The sequence below is a fragment of the Rhea pennata genome, chromosome 6 (genome assembly GCF_028389875.1).
Source record: "Rhea pennata isolate bPtePen1 chromosome 6, bPtePen1.pri, whole genome shotgun sequence".
Lineage (NCBI taxonomy): Eukaryota > Metazoa > Chordata > Aves > Rheiformes > Rheidae > Rhea > Rhea pennata.
The window spans coordinates 22,333,881-22,354,822 of NC_084668.1; the positions used below are offsets into that span (position 1 = coordinate 22,333,881).

General features: G+C 38.6%; 1 protein-coding gene across 1 annotated transcript in view; it reads left to right on the forward strand.

The window, feature by feature from the left end:
• The window catches only part of MYO3B (myosin IIIB), a 227,663-nt gene that overhangs the window by 1,939 nt on the left and 204,782 nt on the right, over positions 1 to 20,942 (forward strand). The window contains exons 2-4 of the mRNA XM_062579044.1: positions 400 to 498; positions 4,639 to 4,704; positions 4,933 to 4,972. Of these exons, the coding sequence (XP_062435028.1) occupies positions 483 to 498; positions 4,639 to 4,704; positions 4,933 to 4,972 (122 nt within the window). The 5' untranslated portion in view covers positions 400 to 482. The remainder of the gene's footprint in view (positions 1 to 399; positions 499 to 4,638; positions 4,705 to 4,932; positions 4,973 to 20,942) is intronic.

Below are 20,942 nucleotides of genomic sequence, written 5' to 3' on the forward strand. Positions count from 1 at the left end.
AGTGCAGGCTTGTCTGAGGAAGAAAAACATTCTGTACTGCAGAAACAGAAGTTACTATCTTAACTGGCCTTCTGTCACTAAGGAAGTGGAGAAGAGAATAATGAACAAAGTGCTCATAGACTGTGCAGTGCTATGAGGTTACTTGAAAGTACATTGGTGTTCAGGAAGGTGTTTTGAAGTACAGAAAATTCTGGTATAGATTTTGCTTTTGTTCTGCATAAAAAGTTGGCCAGTGATTTTTTTTTCCCCCATGGCCCTAATTTCAGACAGTAAGTACTGTCTGAATAGCACTTACTGTGATCCATTGTGCAGCTGTAGGTTCTCTCTTCTGTTAGTTTGTACAAATTTCCCTTTTCTTTATTCCTAGAGGTGAATTCCAGTGAATTTTTCTCTCTACAGGAGAGGAGAAAGTGAGATGAGAAGAGAGCCTATGGATCAGCAAGAAAAAAGGAGAAGGGGGATAAAAGCATCATACAAACCATATGCATAACCAGCCAGGTGAGCACTAAACTTTTTACCAATCTATTCTAGAGCTGAACTTCAGTAATACAGAACTAGAGAATGGAAAGGCACCTTTGGACTCATTGCTTCAGGGAAGTTAGGAATACTCAGCACCTACAGGAATAATCAGTCATTTTGTTTGGTGGGAATGAGCTTTTCTGGACTTCTTTTTTTTTCTTTCTATCTCCTTTTCATGAAGTTAAATTGAGCTGTACTGCATTTGGGCAGAATAAGCAAGCTGCAATGTACCTGGCAATCACGCAGAACAAAAGGTCAGAGTGGGCATTTTTAGTAGACTCCTGTATTACAGGGTAGAATACGGAGCCACATGCCTCATTGCTGAGAGGAGGAGTGAAACGTGTGGACTTCCTTGCCATGATGGATGATTACTGTGCAGATTGATAAAGCTGTGTAGCTCCTAAACTAGGCAGGGAAGATGAAAGAAGGGAGCTGCAGCAGGAGGATCTAAAGCACAGAAGGATGCACAGTGAAGGTAGTGGTCACCCAAGAACCTACAGCAAGGAGCAGAACTGTGCAGCTGAGGAAGGCACTTGTCCAGTGCTTGGGGAGGGTGGGAGTATACTCTGCAGGTAGAAGCACAGAGATCGTAACTCTCTAATACACCGAGTCCTTCTCTTGCTGGTACCCTTCTAGCTCATCCTGCCTTCCGTGCTACTGCTTCTTTTGCCTCTTTGCATATCTATGTGCTTACTTCTCATTTAGAGGCTGGAAAAGAGGAATACATAGTGGGGAAAAAAAGTGGTTTCACTGAAGCAATGACATGTGACTGATTTGTACGCTACAAAGAAAAGCCCGTAACGGCCTGACAATGTATTAAAAAACATGACCCTGGGACTGACTTGCCACAGCAGATAAGTGACACATACCTTGAGAAACTACTGCTGTTTAATTGTGCAAAGCTTCCTTGAAGAATTTTTTCCTCTCTGGAGAAGAGTAGTTTTGTGAATGATGCATTGTGTAAGGCCATACACGCTTTCCTTGTGCCAAAGCTGGACAGCTGCAGCTAGAATGCCATTGCTCTGGGATGAACTTCTGACAGTGTAAGGCTGCACTTTCCCATCTGAATACTTCACAGCAGGCAAGAGGCTGAACATGATTCTGCTGAGCATAGCTGATGCTGCCTGTGGTGGTGCCACATGAGGGAGAGGGAAGAAATATGATTTTTTTTTTCATCCTTGCTGCTACTTTGTAAGGAGCACGGTATGTCAGGAGCCTCTTGCTGTCTGATCCTCTTTTTCTCCACCTCTCGTCCGGTTGTTTCTTCCTCTAGCAGTCCCCAGTTCATGGGGAGGGGAGCACTGATAATACAAACAGCTCTTTGTCTGCTATTTCTGCTTAGAGAACTACACATTTGAAAACACTGGACTTCGGAATTAACTTCTAAATGTTTCTTATGGAATAGATGAAAGTTAAGAAAATGAAATCCATCTCCTGACATAGCACAGTAGGAATTAATAATGGAATAGCTTTTAGCAGTAGGATGTGCACGAGATACAAACATCCTGGAATAAGGGAAGAGTTAAAGCTGGTCTATGTCCTTTTGCATCTTTTATTGCTCCTCTTGGCCATATAGCAGCTACTTTCTAGGTCAGCATGAGAAAAATGCACAGCTGTGGAAAACAGATTTTTGTTCACTTGCTTATCCTGAGGGTGCTATGGATGCTGTCAATTAAAGTGACTGGAATCTATTCACAGTCAATTTTCTTTTCCTTTTTGTTGTGCTGATGATACTGTATTGATTACAGGGGGAGCTGTGATTGGTATCCCAGTGAAAATGCTCAGTTAGCCTGCCTGGGATAATGGCATAATTACTTGAATCACCCAGTTCAGGCAAACATTTGCCTAACTTTCTGTGCGGAAGCTGTATTTTTGGCTTAGCCAAAAATTTCTATTACTCACACAATTTCCATTACTCACAAGAAAATCCCCTTCCCTTTAGTCTCCTGGTCACATACTGCACATCACTACTTCGGTAGAAAGTATTGGGAATTGAATTCACCTACAATTCACAGAGCAACGCTTACACTAACCCCTAGAGAAACATTCTAAGAGGATGTAATTTTCAGGAGATCTGTGCTCATGACTGAAACCATAAACAGTGTATCAAGCTGGGCATTTTATTGAGAAAATTTCTGTTTATATTTAATCGGCATTGAGTTGTCATCCTCACATTGCGTGTAAAGATTAAATATTAGGTATGCAATAGCAAGGTCAAATCAGTAAAGCATGTAGCACCTATATTAATAAATATAGGTTTCAAGTCTTACATTTAGCATGGTTTTACTGCTAGAAGATAGGAACTCATTGTCCATTTTCCATCTGTTTAAAAGTGAGAGCCATTCATTTGACTCCAGGCTGCCTGGGGTTAATTTTGTCTCCTGTCTCTTTGTTCCTATATACTGATCCCTTTTCCCACTCCTGCTGCTTTTTTTCCAGAACGCTTCCTCAGTCTGAATTTTGCTTGTTATACCTAGAACAGAATATTCGGTATTTGTTTAATTTTTTTGATTGCTGTATTCCAATTTGAGCTTCCCCTTCTGAATTTCTGAATGTACTTTCCTCCTATTGTTAATAACATATCTGCTTTATTTGGTTTGATTGTGTAATTCCATCTAACATATTCTCACACTTTATTCCCACTATATAAAGTGTCTGTTAACAGTGTCTGTAATGCTGCACATATTTCCACTCCTTCCTAGTTTACTTTGCCCATTTTCATGTTTTTTCTCTCCAGTATTGCCAGTCTTGTTCACCCACAATTACTGTTTTCCTTTTTGTTTGAAGTGTTATACAGACTCCCTAAACTCACCCACAAGACTTTACTCACCAGTTCCTTTTAAATATAAACATTTAATGTTGTACTGATCAAATACGTGTTAGAAAAGCACTTTGTCTTACGCTGGCCTCTATTTTTGTTCTTACACTTTGGGTGGAATAGATTTTTTGTAAAAACACTGATGAAGCATTAAAATATACCAGCTCAGGAGAGAGTTCGGGGCAAGGTATAAGAAAGAGAAGTGAATTCCAAGTGGGGGAAAGTACCTATGTGCAGTAAGCAAGTTCAGGCAAGGCTCTCAATCCCCTTTTCACTGAGGGGAAATTGCACTGATTCACTCATGGAACTGGTGAAACAAGACTTTCAGATATGTCCCTTTCCTTAATGTTCCCCATCTCTTGGCTCCACATAGTTGTCCTACTTTCTGATTGTTTGAATTTCAGACTAGATGTCCAACTTCCACATCAATGCTCACATTTGCATACTTAGCATGAATCCTGTGTTTCTCACCCTCAGAATTATGAACCTAGCATTTAGGTGGAGCAATGTGAAGTTTCCAAATAAATAAGATCATTTGCTGAATGCTGTCCTGATTGTTAGCGTATGCTGCATGGTACTGCATTTATTAATAAGAATTCTGCAGAACAGAATACAGAGGAACTAGAAAATTCTCTCTTGAGAGGAAAAAGTAATGTCAACTTTCCTTTCATCCTGGCAGTATTTCTTATGTTGGTTGATAGTTTCTAATTGCTATCAGCAGTATCAAAAGACACAAAGTCATGTTAAAGAAGTTTCAGTCTTTGCCCAGAAATCTGTAGATTTCATTCCTGCTGTGCTGTACCATATTCAAAATTAATTGGATGACCCAATTTTAAACCTGAAATACTGTATGAACTTAGAGACTGTATCAGTGCAATTATAAGTCACTCAAAAAGCACATCTATACTTTTCCACACAAAAAAGCTAGAGGCCAAAACACAGCATTGGAAGCACATTAGCTATTAATGACTGGAAGGAGGAGAGGTGACCAGCAGAATGGGAGCATGTGCAAAGGCCATGATAAAAGCCAGACATGTCCATGTTAGTCAAATTCTGCTTGTAAGAGATTGATATGAAGATGATTTAAGACCCTCAGCATTGCAATAGAGCATCATCCTGCTTTTTTGCATGTGTCGTTGTGTTTTTGAAATAGGTCAGTTGAGCCAGAATTCAGGGAAAGTCTCTAAATTTCCTTTACAATCTGAATTGGCTATGTAAGTTTTGGGTTTCTGCATTTCATTCATCGTGTGCCTGAGACCTCCTCATGTTCTTGTTAATAATTCAGTCTTTACCTCTTCCAGATGTATTGTTCAGAGAGACAGTACCTATTGCTGAGTCCAGTATATGGCCAACAAGAACTATGTCAGGTAAGGAATGCAACCCCCCCCCCCCCTTTTTTTTTTTTCTTTTAACCTTACTCTCCTTTGCTGTTAATCAGCTTTGGAGTGAAACTATAATACATACAGTCAAGTTTATGTATTTCAACAACTGTTAGCTTGGGTGGCTTGTTGTTTTGAAACAGTTGCAGATGTGCCAAAGATCTCAAGTGACCTGAAGGCTGTCAAGCTTTTGTTTTTTCATGTTTGTTGTTGCAGCAGCTGAGAACACAGCAAGTCCTGAACCAAACTGGATTAGGTAAGATTGACTCTTTAAACTTCATCTACTATGGCACCTTGGAGAAAGCTGCAAGAAAATGAATATGTTGTGTCGCTCTGTCTCCCTTCCTGCAAAATAAAAAAGCCCTTTTCCTGTTCTACTAACCCATAATAATTATCTCCCGCATAGGCAGCTAACAGCAACACTTCAAAGCTCTGCTTGCAGCTCTATTCCTTAACCTGTTTCTTTTTTGCTTTCTGAAATAATGAAATTAAAACTATTAAACTAGGTGAAACAACTGGCTCTTGAGTTCATCATAAGCCCAACTATATAGTGAAAGAACCAATGAGTTTATAATTGAGAACACGTATTTAAATATGTATTTAAACACAGTCTTGCTGTTGCTTTTTAATGTGCCCCTTGTGCACTTGTAGCAGTACAAGTGTATTTGATGCAGGTTGGACTGGAAGCATTAATTCTGTTCACAAGCATTCCCTAAGGATAGAACTGCCCTTGCAATCGTGTGCTTGTTCAGCCACTTCTCTTTCTATTCCTGTTCAGAATTTACTTTTTAGAGAGAGAATTCCAAACTGTCAGTATGATGCATGGCAGGAGGAAATACAGATCTCTGTGGCTGATAAAATGCTTGGTTGTATTTGTCAGAGAACTCTTTCCTTCAGCCTCATCTCTGAAAGAAAATACAGTGTTTGATTTCTACAGGCTGTATTTGTTAGCTTCCTTCAAAGGAATTACTGTCATAAATGGTAACTTAAAAGCTGCTGGTCTTGAGTTACGAGTTTATAGTGTTGATGGTATTGCTGATGAGCAGTGCCCACAGTATTAGAAGAGAAATAAGCTTTTACAACCTTGATACTGTAAGGAAGAGTGGATTGTTAGGAATGCAGCCTGTACTGCTTTCATTATAATGCCTGTCTGAAGAATTGACTTATGGTGTACTTTTTCCTACTTGAGATTTTTCACCCAAAAAATAAAATGGTAGCTCATTCTCCTGTCAGGTTTTGTGGCTACGTGAGTGTCAACTTATAATGAAATAAAACTCATGGATTCATGATAGAAAAAATCTTTAAAAGAAAAATAACTTCACTGAGAATATTAATGCTGTAGGCAACACAGGTTCCAGCTAAGGATTTATATATGTAAGCGTTATCCCTTTCCCTTTAAAAAGGAAGTGCTGTTGCATGGGATCTGTATGTATGTATGTGATAACAAGACTAGTTTTTCTTGAGATACTGTAATGGAGCTAATAAGACAGTTGGCACTGTTGCGGTATGGTGAGCTTTACTCTTGCAAGACAAAATACAGTTAGATTAGCACATTTTTGCAGGGTAGGCAGTCATCCATGTATATGAAAGCTTTAACTTCTGTTAGCCAGCAGATGCCTGTGTCCTTGACAAAGCTGTCTTTGCAAGACAGATATATTTATAGAATGCACAACGACCTGTCCTATGTGCTGTTGTTCCCACTCTGAAATGCTTTGCGGCATGCAAACATATCAGTGTTTTGGGGACGAGGTGGAGGATCTTGAAGTGTCGCGATGATGTTTACGCTGATCAGGCTGGCCTAAGGTCTATATGTATCAGATTGCGCTAGTATTAAATAAACCCTTTACTTTATCCTTGATGTACTTCCAGATCTATCCTGAAGGCTCTGTTGAACTTACTGGTATACATTTGAATCTTTTTCTGCCTTATCAGCTTGTCCTCTTCCTTGTGGTTAGACCCAATGTGCAGGCCTCAAGTAACAGTCCAATAACTGCAATCCTACATATCCTTGTTCTAGATAACCTGTTTTCTGCTTCTGCCTATCAGGAGGGAGAAGTTTGCAGAATAATTCCTTAAAAGGATTCAGTGTCACTAATAATCAGAACACAGTAAACACTTTGATGAATCCTTTCTGGTATCTTGCAATGGGAGAGATACCCTGCAAAAGGCAAGGGCACTTGTTGTACCATGGGCTGCTTCAGTTCAGCCACGAGGCTGGACCTAAATATCAATGAATCTGTATGCATCTAGACTTCAGATGCATATAGAAATGATGTGTGTTCTTTGAAGAAACGGATGGAGCTCTTAATTAAATGTAACAAGAAAAAGGTACTTCCGTAGTATGTAGACTAGCAGTATTTTATGGATGACAGAGGAAAAGATACTGATTTTTAGGGAAAATCTTCCTACTGTTGAAATCTGAAACAGTAGAAAATATTATTTAAACTACCTGAAAGAGTGCTAGCTCTGCTCTTTTTAATTTCCAAGGTATGTCCAGAAATGCAGTGCTGATTCCAAGAGCAATTTGGTCTTATGTTTGACTACTACTTGGAAAAAGAAAAATCTTATCCTAGCATCTATTAAACATTCCCACGAGCAAAGAGTGTTTTACTAAACTCTACCACGTGGAGAGCTTCCTGAAATGATATTCTCTACTACTTCTGTTCTCAGCTTAGGCATTGAGTAAATGTCAAGGAAAGAGAGCAATAGTTCATGATAGTTCAGCTGTGAGAATAATTTGTTTGGCTGCTGCTTGGTGACCAGAACTCTTGCCAGTTCTCATCTCTTCACTTCTCCTTTACTCTGTTATCAAACACTCTATGGCATGAAAGGTAGAAAGGGCCTGTAGTAAATGTGGGCCTGAAAGACAGGCAAGACTAGAGGTTCTAGAAACACTTCTTCACCATCTCTTCTATCTTTTTTCCTTGGATAAATGTATCTGAATTTATCCAATTAGCAGTAAGTTTTAACACAAAGCAAAAATTAGCATAAACAGAGGGAAGATGGTGAAGATGGTGAACACATTTTCACTTCTCAATAGCCAAAGTGTATAAAGCCTTATTGGATGTGTTAGAGGAAGAAAATAAGCAATGTTTCTGCTTATAGTAGTCCCTTCTCTGACTGCCCTTCAGCAAATCTAGCAGGCAAAGAGCAACCTCCGGCTGTGTTCATATATCCGTTTTAAAGATTGCCCCTCCATCTCCCCTGATCCACTGCTGACACCTCTGCTATTCCAGACAGTTTTCTTTTGTTACCTGCGAATGTAATAGTACCTAAGTCCTGTTTCCTTCAAGGACTTTTCTGGGTCTGAACAATTCATAACTGCACAACTGAGTGCAATAGCATTATGAAGTTTTGTTTGTTTGTTTGCAAGGGTTTTTTAATACTTAGGTTCTCTCCCTTTTAATGGAAATGTAAAGTCCTGATCCTTGAGTGCCTGTTCTCCTGCCTACTCACACACCAAATTTTTCTATGGAGTCCCCTCCCCTTACTCTTCAGAGTATCCTGACTATAACCCATGTCAGTGTGCATTCTATTTCAAATGCAGAAATTTGCTTCATGGTGGCGTGGTTACTCAGTAGGGGAAACACCATTCTGATAAGAAATAGCTTATTCTGCTGCAATAATTCCTAGAGAAAGTTTAACACCTTAGAGGTAAGAAGGCGCAAGAGTCAGTCTACTGAACATAGATGCTCCGACTGGTAGAAAATAGTTTGCTTTCAGATGCTCAGCAGTTTACACCAGCTTCTGCAGGATCTGTTGTCTCATCAATGCCTTTGTTTTAAATCCATTTTTTAACAGTTTTCTTTTAACTAAAAAACTGAGAAATTATGGGAAAGTTCCCTGTACCAATTATTGTGTGCTTTGTAATACATGAACTTGGAGAAGGTTAGCCCCAAAACTGAGCAGAAGCTGTTCTCGTTCAGGTTTCTGATCTCTAAATATGTCAACCAGGTATTGCGTATGTGATCCCGATCTAGTTATTTCACCTCTGCAATGATGCAATCCTGACATGTTTGTAGCGTTTCCAAAACAACCTGTCACTGAGTTGTTTGTTACTAGATTATATTTTACTCTAAAGAATGGGTATCAAACCTGTTCTAAAAAGGAAAAGAGATAACAATTAAAAAGCCTTGATTTCCGATATTGCAAGTATGTAAATATTTCTGTAACAAGAATTTTTCCTGCATGTGGGGAAAGAGCTCAGAGTGAGTGTGTTAACTGGGAGGAGTAATAACAAGGAAAGAGTTGAATTGCAGCTTTCTTATCTCCTTCTACATTTTTCAGACTATATTTTAAGCTTCCTAGAGGGCTGAATGGTAGACATGATTAATTCCATCTCATTTACAAGAAGACAGCAGGTTTGGTGCACATCTTGTTGTCTTCACTTGTTCTCTTGTCGTTTCTGTCAATAGTTACATGGATGATCTTTATGTGCAGCCTGTGAAGTGGGTGTAAAGACCTGTCAGACTCCTTTTATAATACATTTTCTTCTGAGGAAACAAACCTAACATAAATGTCACCTGGAGTATGAGAAACCATGGCAAATGGAGCATTGATTTAATGGCTGTATTGAGAGGCGAGATAGGAAAGACCATGGAGTGAGATAAATATGCTAGATTTGGTAACTGATTCAAAACGTTTTCTGTGATTAAAAACAAGTTCAAGAAAGAGCAATGTATTCTCATACAGGAATGGAATATTAGCAAAAGCACCTGTCTTCATAATCCAAAGTTAGTTCAGCAAGATGCAGCCAACCAACCTTTCCTTTCCTTTCTGTTGTATTCCCCTTGGAAACAAGGGGAATAAATTCTGTTAACTAACTTAATCATTTAAGGTCTTGATTGAGAAACACATGTTCTGCAGTCATACTAACTTCAGAGAACCTTAAATGTGTATTAAATTCATTTCAGATAGGGTTGGGTTAGTCATAGGCTGAAAATGAAATGAGTTTTTAATGGTATGGACATACAGTAGAAAGTAATTTGACTTACTGAAACTTGGCCTCCACCTTTAACAAACTGTGGCTAAAAGCATATATAAGTTACTGCAGCTCAGCTGATTAGAGGAGTGCTGTAGAGCTGACTTTCTTCAGCTGTGAATATATTTTAAGTGTTATTTTGAAGCAGGACTTCAGTGGCTAATTTATTTTCTTACGGGGATTCTCTTCGTAGCGACCTCCTCTTTGGATTTTATTTATTTATTTTTGTCTTTCATCATGCTTTAAAAGTTTAGGCTTAGTTTGTTTTTCTTTTGGAAAAGTATTTAAGAAATGATTTGTAATTACATTTATGGGGAAAACCCCTAATGCTTTTAATTAAAATGTAGTTTTTCAGCTAAGTAGCTACCAGAATCTATTGAGTTCATTCATGCCTTCTTCTAAGAAATGTAGCTCTTCTGTTTTTTTGCAACAAATATTTTGAATGTGTTGAAAGGTAGTGAATTTGCTTATAAAATTTATGTTGTATGATGCTTCATGTTTTGTAGCAAGATTACTGTGTCAGTGAAAAATTATTATGAAATTAAGCTGACTACTGTACTACAGGTTGCATATAGTGTCATCAAGTGGTAGAGGAAGGACTTGAGTTTAGCTACTGATCACTAAATAAAAGATCATGTTAGTGCAGCTTCCCTGCTGGTATTCCTTTCTTAGGCCCAGAGAACTGAGGCAGTTTATGCTGACAGAAGGTTTGGAGGGTCTGCAAAAATCAGCTAATAATAAAATATAGGAGACTGTCAATGACTCGTATAGGCAGGGTATGTTTCAGACTTCTTTTCACTAGTGGTAGTTAAGCCTCCAAGGTAGTTTGGACTCTTTACAGTTTCAGCAGTGAGGGACTATCATGGCTGACAGCAATCCTGCATGGGTCACAATACTCAGAAACTATCTGGTTTAATAGGTTGACAAAAGACATTTGTGGTAGCATAAGATTGCTCAGTTGAGAGCTTCACTGGCTTCAGCAGCGCTGCAAGAGACATTGTGCTTAGTTTCACAGTCCTCATAGTAGCTAACTAGCTGCTGTGAAATAAATACCTTCTTTTGGTCAATCTGTGAAAAGGAATTTGGAACAGAGAATTTATCTGCATTCTTGGCTGTAAGGTGAATGCTCTTTGTGGCAGCCTAGAAGACTGATGGTATAACACGCACAAGAATTGCTTAAGACTCTGCAAATCAGAAAAGTTATTAAATGAGGTCATTTCTTTTTGGCTGTAAATAGTTGTGGTAAAGAGCGTGCACCCCTGCCTCCTTCCCCCATCCCCCATTTTTCTTCATAATTTAGAGTGAGCCTTTCCACATGTAAAAGTCTGTATCCAAAGGCACATCTGCAAACTGATTAGCTCCAGCAACAGTCAAAGTGGAAAAACAGTATTGTAGCCTTCAGGGCTCCAGTGTGGACAAAGGGTTGCAATACTGCTGCTTTCTCAGGCTACTGTTCTTGGTACGGCTATCTCAAGGCTTCCTCAGATTTGCCTCCACATGCTGCCGTCATTGCTCCCTGATTCCTGGCAAGATGTTTGGAAGCAGGAAATCATGGGGTGTCCTTAGCTGCCAAATACTGGTGAGTACTAATTTTCAGAGTTCCCTGGAGAGTGTTGGTCAGAGTTTCTCTTTTGATTGGCAGTATCAGCTTGCTCTGTCGTCTGATTGTCCTGTTCTTGCTGCTGATAACACATGCGTACACAAAGTCAGGTATTGCAGCAGTTTCTGTTAACTGTATTTGCATTCTACTGTGACTTGACTGAAAGCACATAAAGAGAATACTAACCACTTGGGATGGAAGAATAGCAAGCAGCTCGTCAGGGAGCAGTGATGGATGGAAGCTCTAATAACACATGCAGGAGGCAGGAAACCAGTAGCGTGATCTAAAGGTGCAGTGAGATTGGGAACCCTGGGAGCAAGAGCCAGCAATGAGCACTGCACAGTAAAGCAGCAAGAGGGCTGCAAATGAGATGTTTGAAAATCAGGAAACTGGCAGTAGAGTGAGACTTGCTGAAGTAGCTGAGAAGAAACCAAGTGATCAGCACCATATAAGAAAGTAGTGAGGGTTCAGTGAATTATTATTTTTTTTAACATGATGGGGCTCAGAATTAAATGTTTGCCTTAATTACTGCAGTCTCTCAGAGGTGCAGAGAGAAAGAATTTACTGCACATGAATGTATTTCTAGGTCTCTAGAGAGTCCTGCTATAGTTCAGTTTCTTCTGCTGAATCGGATTTATTTCCATGTTCCCCCCCGCCAATAGCAAGCTCTTACAGTAACATACCATGCCTGAGGCTTTAACCTTTCCTTTCATTGTCCAGTTGGTGCCTGTCTCCGTGCTCAGTGTCTTTTATAGAAAGACACTATGATATTATTGTTGGTTTTTTTCTCCTACATATGCACCTGCTCTTTGTGCTGTTGAAGGGAGTTGGGGAGCAAGTTGCCTGAACTCAGAAACAGTGTTTTTGTATGCCTGTGTTTTCATTGCATTCTGGGATGATTTTCTTCCCTGCACATTTTGCTCAGATAGTGAAAATTATCAGAGGAAAGATTTTCTTAAGAAAGAACTAAAAATAAAAATTCATAATTTTTAAGCTATTTTCCTCATTTCATGTGTTTAGGTTCATGCTTTTCAGATGGCTGGGACTGGCATTGTTGTTCTGGTGGACAACAAGTTGGCCACAGGCCAGCAATGTGCCCTGTGGCCAGGAAGGCCAGTGGTATCCTGGGCTTACATTAGGAAGAGCATACCCAGGAGGTTGATGGAGGTAATCCCTCACCTCTGGGGAGGCTGTACCTGGAGTGTTGTGTCCCGTGCTGGTCACTCCTCAGTGCAAGAAAGACATGGAATGAATCCAGTGAAGGGCCATGATGATAATTAAGGGACTGGGGCATCTCTCATGAGGAGAGACTCAGAGCTGGGACTGTTCAGCCTGGAGAAGACTGAGGGGGGATCTTACTAATGTATTTAAGTATCTGAAAGGAGAAAGTAGAAGGAGTCTCCATCTTGGGAGATACTCAGAAGCCATTTGGACAGGCTCCTGGGCAGCCTGGTCTATGTGACCCTGCTTGAGCAGGAGGGCTGGACTAGATGACTTTTAAAGATTGCTTCCAGCCTCAACTGTTCTGTGAGTCTGTGGCAGCTGCATTGTCTAAGTTGGCCCTGAGTCCAAAGAGCCAAACCTGTGGAAGAGGGGGAAGGCCCTTAGGGCCTTGACATTGCTAGCTTGTGAAATGATGTAATCTACTGCACTTCTTGCATCTTTTCTCATATGTTGGGCATTAAACTGTGCTGGTTCTTACAGTGGATATGCAGTTTTACATGCTGATCTTGCTCTTGCTTGTGTCTGAGCTTACATGCTTGTCTGCTGAAGGTCTCTCTCTCTCTCTCTCTCTCTCTCTTTCTCTCTCTTTTTTGGTAATATTTTGGATTCCTGAACTTCTTTATTGTGTTGGAGTGCAGTCCATTCAAGATGAGATTCATTCTGGATTGGATATCTTCAGTTGCTGACAAACTATTAATTGCCTTGTCAAGGATTAATTCTGGATTTTGCAGTAGATTCTTTCTGAATGATCATGATAAGATCTTTTATCTTATCATCTTTTATCTTACTTAACTCCTAAACTTGCATGTTTGGCTGCTTGCTTTTTGATAACCACAATTTTTCACTATCTTTTTGGTACAGACAGAGAAAAATAAACCTCTAATAGGTTTCATTTTTACATGCAGTACAACATTCCTTCTATTTTTAGAATATTGCACTGTCCTTTCTTTCTACATCTGAATTAGCAGAAAACTGTAAATACATCAGCTGTGTCAGACTGCTGTCATTTGACTTTTTCTTTCTTTTTTCTTTTTCTTTTTTTTTTACTGGCATGCAGTAATAGAAGATACAGAGTGAACTGTGGTTTATAGCTCCTCATGTTTACACTGCTGTTATTTTTCTTCCTCTTTTTGTTCCTGGAACCCAGGAAGCCAGTGAATCACTTCTGAAATTCCTTTAGATTTGAGGTCATTGAAAGACAAAGTCATTGTTCAGAAAACAAATTCAACAGAACATGGCTCAACAGAACATGGCTTTTTGTAGCCTGTCTCTGTCAGAAAAATCTTTTTTTTTCTGAAGCTAGGACATACAAATTTGTTGTTTTAAAAGAGCAAGTCCCTATACAGACTTTTTTTTCCAGCTGACCTTTCTCAGCAGTGAGAATTTTCCATGTTTTGAGAGAAAAGCAGTGTTCATATTTTGTAACATTATTTCCTAGTGTTCGTAGTTGATCCTCTGCTTTCAGACTCAGGAGAACAGTGTTTTCCCTGTGTTTTGGCCTGAGCTTGATAAGGGATCTGTAGTCTTACCTTGAAATTGCTTTGTTGTAGCACTCTGCAAAAATAATACTGTATGCTAGATCAGTAACTGTAACTCCAGTAACATTTGTTACTATCATATACAGCTTCCATTAAAAGGCTCAGTTAAATGAGACAAGCACCTTGATCCCATTTATGTGTTTACATGAACTATCATTGTTTTAAAATTTACAAGATAATTTATAGAGAAATATAAATGTTAATGTATAGAGAGGCTTTGTCTCTAAGGTTTGACCATTTTCCAGCTGATGTCATTCTTCAAAATGAACTAACACCTTGTGAAGGGTTTAGCCGAATGTGTGAATAATCATTAAAGTGTGTTAAAGGCAGGTGAGACTACTCATGTCAAGCCTAAGGCCATCAGCCTTTCCAGAAGGTGGTAAGCAATAGTTTCATGGAAGGAACAGATTACTGTATTTTTGGGTCAATAAGTAGTGGGTGTTGGTTTACAGGAGAGTGCAAAGAGGAGATGTGCTGATGATATGACTGGATTGTAGAGCGAAAGTGGTTGCTAAAGTAAGATTCCTCCTGTGGGGAGATGTAGGTTGAAAAAGAGCTGTGGGTTTATTAGATAAGAAGGAACTTTAAAGTTAATCTAAGTTCTAGGTAGATGTAGTCTTGTTTATTTTAATGTCTGTTCTGTTGTGACTTTATAAACCTTGATAGACTGCATCATTTAATCCTTTGATTAGCAATTCACTTTGACCTAGCTTTATTGAGGGATGATACGGCTGGCTAGATTTGAGGAATTTGTGTCCATAGGCTCATGCAATTCCTATGTGATACTCAACTAGTCTCCAGCAGTCGACACCCCAAAATGTTTCTTAGAGGTTAGAAAGGGCAATGACATTGCACAGGCCAATGTAAGGGATGATAATTCAGTATCTAAGAAGAAGAGGAGCTTCCAGTACTGAAGGGAAAATCTCTCTGAAAAGCTGCTGAGGAGCCCAAAGATTGCAAAGGAGTGCAAGGGTAGAGATTGTTATCTCTATAATTTTACAGATTGAGAAATTAGGGGTAGCGTGATACGTTTCTAGGATAATCACAAAATTCTTCCATGCTGATACCTGAATCCATTCCTAAGCCCTATTCTCAAGATTAGATTTCTTACAGCGCTTGTTAGTTGCTTCCCTTATGGTAGCTGGCTTCACTAATATAAAGGTTGACCAGAATGTTAGGTCAGTGTACCTCTGAGATAACATCCCATTTTTAGAATTAGTTCAGTTTTCATTAGTGAATTAACTGGACGTATAAATATTTATGACTATCTCAGATGTCTGATTACAACAAGAAATAAATAATTCATTATTAGAAAATTACCTTTATGCAATTGATACGACAAGGACATAAATCAGATATGGCAATTTCCAAAAAGCAACACAATACATTGTTTTTGCTGAAGCACCCTGAAGTGACTGTCTTCTCAGTGCAGCCATTACTGTTCTAAGCTAGGTAACAAACCTTCCATTTTGTAAATAGTAGTGGTATGAGAAAGTTTGTTTACAGAAACGTGCATATAGCACAAGTATATTGATGTAACAATTTAGGGAATGTATATATACAATACATGATTTCTGTTTGATAGTCTCTAAGTCTATCAAGACTACAAATGTTTTCATTAGGGGTATATTTGATTTGTCCTTTTTTTTTTCTGTAGGTTATTTTGCACTTGACATAAGACTAACAAAAAAAGAAAAATTAGATTTTGATGATGGTGTCTTTCAGTGAGCAGCATTAGATAAAAGCTTTGCTATACCACATGACAAACCAGTTATCAATCTTTAAACTTAAAATGTGAGACTAGATGTCAGTGGGAAGCTTTGGTCACAGTAGCGTTGTAGAACCACCCTGTAACAGGGAAGACTGGAAGATTAAGGAGTCCAGGATTGTTGTTAGCCTTCCATCCCACAAAAAGGGTGCCTGCTGCAAAGGTCAGAAGGAGGGACTAACAAAAGAAGAGCAACTGTGTTTCAGAGTAAATAGCACAAGCTTGAAAGAAAAGACTGAGGACTCCTAAATATATTGGTTTAAGCTGAAAGAGCTAAAGAGATGAGAGGAAACTGGGGTACGGAAGTCTTACAACAAGATGCTTATTGTTTTGACTATTACATTTTTTTTTTAATAGCTAAAGGATTTTCAGAACCCCTATTAAGTGTGTGTATATTGTTTCACCTAGCACATATCTTTAAAATGAGGTGTATGCCAAAATAGCCTTATCCTGGAGCTCTGAGAGAGGGCAGCAGGGAAAGAACTGCTTCGCACTGCTCTACTAAATGAATTAGTCCAGAAAGTCACTTTTGCATGACATGAGCAGAGGCCTATATGCACAGACTCTGAGCCTCAAGGGACACTTATAAACACAGTGGTCCACAGGGTTACCTCTTTGTGCTGTTACCTGCTGACAGCCCAATAGGACGTGAGGGCTGTTTCAGCAGAAGTTATGATGTGATGTTCAGAGAGATGTAGCTCGAGATGCCTACATAGGAAGCACCTTTCAGTACGCATCTGAGTCAGGCAGGTACTCATTTGTCCAATTTGTACATGGAAAACCTGCAGCATGTAGAAATTAAGATCTCTGTGCTACAGGAAATGAGTTACAGTCAATAGCATCTCTGACTTCTCCTGACTCCCAGGATTGTACTTGAAATGTTGACTCCAAAGTAAGGCACCAAAATCCTTATACCACATCACTCTATCATGTGAAGACATCTTTATTATCCTTTCTTGAATGGATAGTGTCAGTTGCTGTTTTGCTCATCATGATTTTACTCTTCAAGTTTTAGTCTTTTAGTAGGTACTTGCTTGAACAGAGATAAGAACTGAGGTTACGTGCAGTGAGCATCCTCGCTGAGGAAGTACTACCCATTGCTATATGGCATGTGATAGTACTTAATGTCTGTAAATTGAAGCATTGTTAAAGACTTGATGCAAGCATAGTGCTGTAGAGCCTGCTGTATATTGTATATTCAGTCTAATTTATTTAATTTTACAGTGAAAGCTGTAACTGATTTCCCAGTTCTATGTCACCACAAGCAGCAGTGGAGAATATTACCCATTCTCTGTCTCTCGTTTGTTGAATGATACCCCAAAATGTTTTTGTGTTTCATGTTCCAGAAGCCTACAGTATTGAATGCAGAGCTATTTGATAAACTAAAGAGTATGTAAGAGAAAATTTGAATGGCTTGTAATGAACTATAGGCTCTTATTCTCAAGACTTTATTCTAGGTCGTAGTTATTGTAACCAGTCTATAGGCTACTGTTGCTACCTGTCTTGTTTTTACTTTATAAATCAAATTTGGCCATTCTCCTAATTTTCTTCAGGAGCATCTGCAGCAGCCCAAGAGTTAATCTGAGAAAAGAGGGCAGTTTGTTCCTTTGGTCTGTGTTAAGTTCTAGTGTGGAGGTTCATGGAGGATTTGTTGTTGTTGTTACTATGTTGTCTCTTCAAGATCACAGCTTTCCAGGTGTTAATCTCCCTCGAATCTCTTGAATCAGGAGGAACTGAAATTGGTTGGTGTTTCTCAGTGTGGAATGCCTGGCAAGAGCAAGGTCTGAGTTTTTGCTCATGTCCGTAATGGCTTTGTATCTTGTTTCTCCTGAGTTGCTTGTAATTTTTCCATCAGTGGGATTGCTGAGGACTTTGGTAATGTGTTTTTGTGTTAGTGGAGATTAGGCCCATATGTATATTGTGTAGGTGTGCAGGTGTCTTCCCGTGTACTGTAAAGAGAAAGTGGATTTTTTTTTTATTATATCAGAACTCATAACAATGTGCATCTAGGTCTAAATTCCCCTTTGAAATCACAAAGCCAGACTTTTTACTGTATGAGTATCTGAGAGAAACACAGTGCTGCAGCCATGTTGTTTGCTATGCAAGTGAGGATATACAAATGCGTAAGTCATGAAGATAAGAAAAGATCCATCAGTTGTTATATTATACCGTGGAAAGCTATTTTCATTTTTTTCTGAAGCTAGCTTCCCGTCAGAGTTTACTAACACATTAATCTTTCTACTTGCCTAAAATATTAGTGTATAGTAATGTCTTGGTTGGGTTCAGATCAGCAAAAACTAAAGGTTTTTGTGTCCCTTTCTGCAGGTTAAAGCACTGTTAAATAGTTTATACAGGTATAACAGCACTGAGCAGAGCCTATGCATATCATTATTTTTCCCCACTTGTTTACTTTTACCGTAAAATCCTTTTTACCCCAAAATCTAGTTCAATAACCACTGTGAGCAGCAGTGGACATCAACGTTGTCGTGCCACTTTTTATCTGTCTCTTTTTTTGGAAAGACCTGGAGCAAATTGCTTGTGGACTTGCCTTGGTCTCTGTTACTGAATTTGACTTAGTTATAGGCCCAGATGGGATAACCCGAATAATACATTTATAATTTATTAAATTTAATTCTTTAAAGGTTCTTTTGATAACTGCTTCATAAAGATAACTGCTGAAGGAAGTTTAAAATTAATAGATTCTATCTCATATGCCTATTATTGTTTTTGAAGCCTGTTAGAGAAGAGAAATTATGCAAATTGGTGTCACACTAGGCTACTGCACACATGCTGGTAATGCATAACAACTAGCTTACTGATGAAAATACTTCATCTTAAGCAGGAGTCATTGTCAGTACTAAGAGCTGTTCTTTGTATCATGGTTAAAACAGTTTGTTATTATTTTTCTTATGCATAAAGGATAGTGTCTGTTTTTATTAAAAATCCTCGTTAGACTAAAACTGCTGTAAAAGTAATACTCGAGTACTCTTGTGATGAATAATGATTGATTACATTATACAATTAAAGTGTATTTTGAAAAAAATAGGAAGATCCCTTTGGAAAGTTAAGCATTGTTATTCACGTTTTGTGAATGACTGAATGGCTTTAATTCTTCAGCTCCCACATGTGAAAGACTTGATAAGTAGATCAGGCTCAAATCAATTAATGTCACAGAGATCTTTAGTATTAACGAAGTGAAGCTGCTAGGATTGAACCAGTTTCTCTGTACCCCCCATGACAGACATCTTAAGCTAGCATGCACTTGCGTTGTCTAGTACAGGACACAGGAACCAGTACGCAGGGGACACTGTTCTGTGCAGCACTGACAGACGCATGCGCTCCCTGTGAAGAAAATATCCTAGTTCTGAAGAATTCTAATATCCTTAGCAGGAGAAAAATTCAATATAAAGTAAGGAGGTTTCAGAAAATAGGTCACTAATGTAAGTTTATGGTTTCTTTCTTTCCAGCTTTCTCTTAAATTTGTCTTAGATTTCTTTTTCCACAGCTATACACAAAGCAGCCCAAGCTTTTGTGATTAGACTGCAGTGAAGAGGCTGGTTGTGATTTAAGGGTCGTTTTTCTGTTCATAGCCCTTCATCCCTCCATTTTACCACTAACACATGCGTTTTGTTCGCCCTGTTAAATTGCTGTCAGAGGAGGTGGAGAAAACCTTCTCAGGTATTGATTTTCACACATGGGGACTGTAGCTTATAGTCACCTGATTTGCCACCCGCAGTTTAAAACTGAACGTGCTCATGGGATTATAAACTTCGTTTTAGCACTACATTCCCACCTTGAGGTGAAGTTGATGTGGGTTAGCTGTTAGTCGTTTGTTTTAATGTGTTTTGCTAACTGGAATTCTAGTTAGATGGGTAATATAAATAATAATTTTATAATAGAAATGCCATTGATCAGAACTTCCTATTTGAGTTGTTGATTGTATCTGGCTTTCAGGTAACTAGCGTTTATATCTAATCTTGCATAATCTTTTCTGCTTAATATTTTGTAGGTCTATCTGTTGTTCATATGTTTCTAATGTAATATTAATTGTATTATGGTAACTGATCAGGACAACATTTGGTGATTAGAGTTGCAGAAATGGAACTGATTAATTTAACACTGAAACAAAATGTATTGTAGTCCGTCATGAATGGTCAGGGGCTTTATTTTCGGTGGTACTGATCAACAGAAGTTCCTACTGATTTCCATGTTTGGGGCAAGGTACTGCTTACCTCACAAGATAAGATAGCTCTGCAAACATACCTGGTGTACTATGCTCAGGGAATGATCTTTTTGCAAACTGAACGCAGCTTTGTTTTGGACTCAGCTTATCTTATGTTTTCCTAAATATACAGTCCTTCCCAGAAACCTTGGCAATGTTATTTTTCATTAGTAATTCGTTTTGCTGATTTTGTGAAAATGAAAGAAAAATCTGTTTTTTGCATGTCTGAGAGAAGTGCAGGTTTGCTTCTATTAGACATCTCTGGGAATTATGCAATCTTATGCCTTGGCTAAACTATTTGTTTTCAAATTTCTACTCTCAGGACCAATCTTATGATATTTATGTTGAATCTTTGTGAGACAGTCTTTGAAGTTTTGTGAGAAAGTCCTTTCTCGTAGAAGATTGTATCCAAATTTGATAAATTTCCTAAAATTTTGGTGAAAATCTGCATCTGACTAGAGAAATAACACAAGCAATGTGCCCTCTAAGGTAGGCATGTCCTGAATTTTGTCCCTTAAGTGTTCTCCTTGGTTGGTCCCATCCTTATGCTAACAGTTCCAGCTTAGCTACAGCAGATGTTGTCTTTGGGCACATATCAAAGGAAAGAATGATAATTGTTATGATGGTGGAAAATTAAAAAGACATAGATTTATAGAATTCACTAGTTTCTTTGTTCATGAAAAAGTTGTTTAGTAACTTTCTTAGCTTTCTGAATTATCTTTTCATTCCAGCTACATCTCAGCTTTTGTGTGTATTCAACTGGAGAAGTTCAGTTGTAATAAGACTAGAATATAGCAGGTTAGATCTATGTAATCCTATGAAAATGAGTGGAACTGAATGATTTTAACAGAAAGGAATTTGATTCGTAATACGGTACTGTTGACATCAGTGAA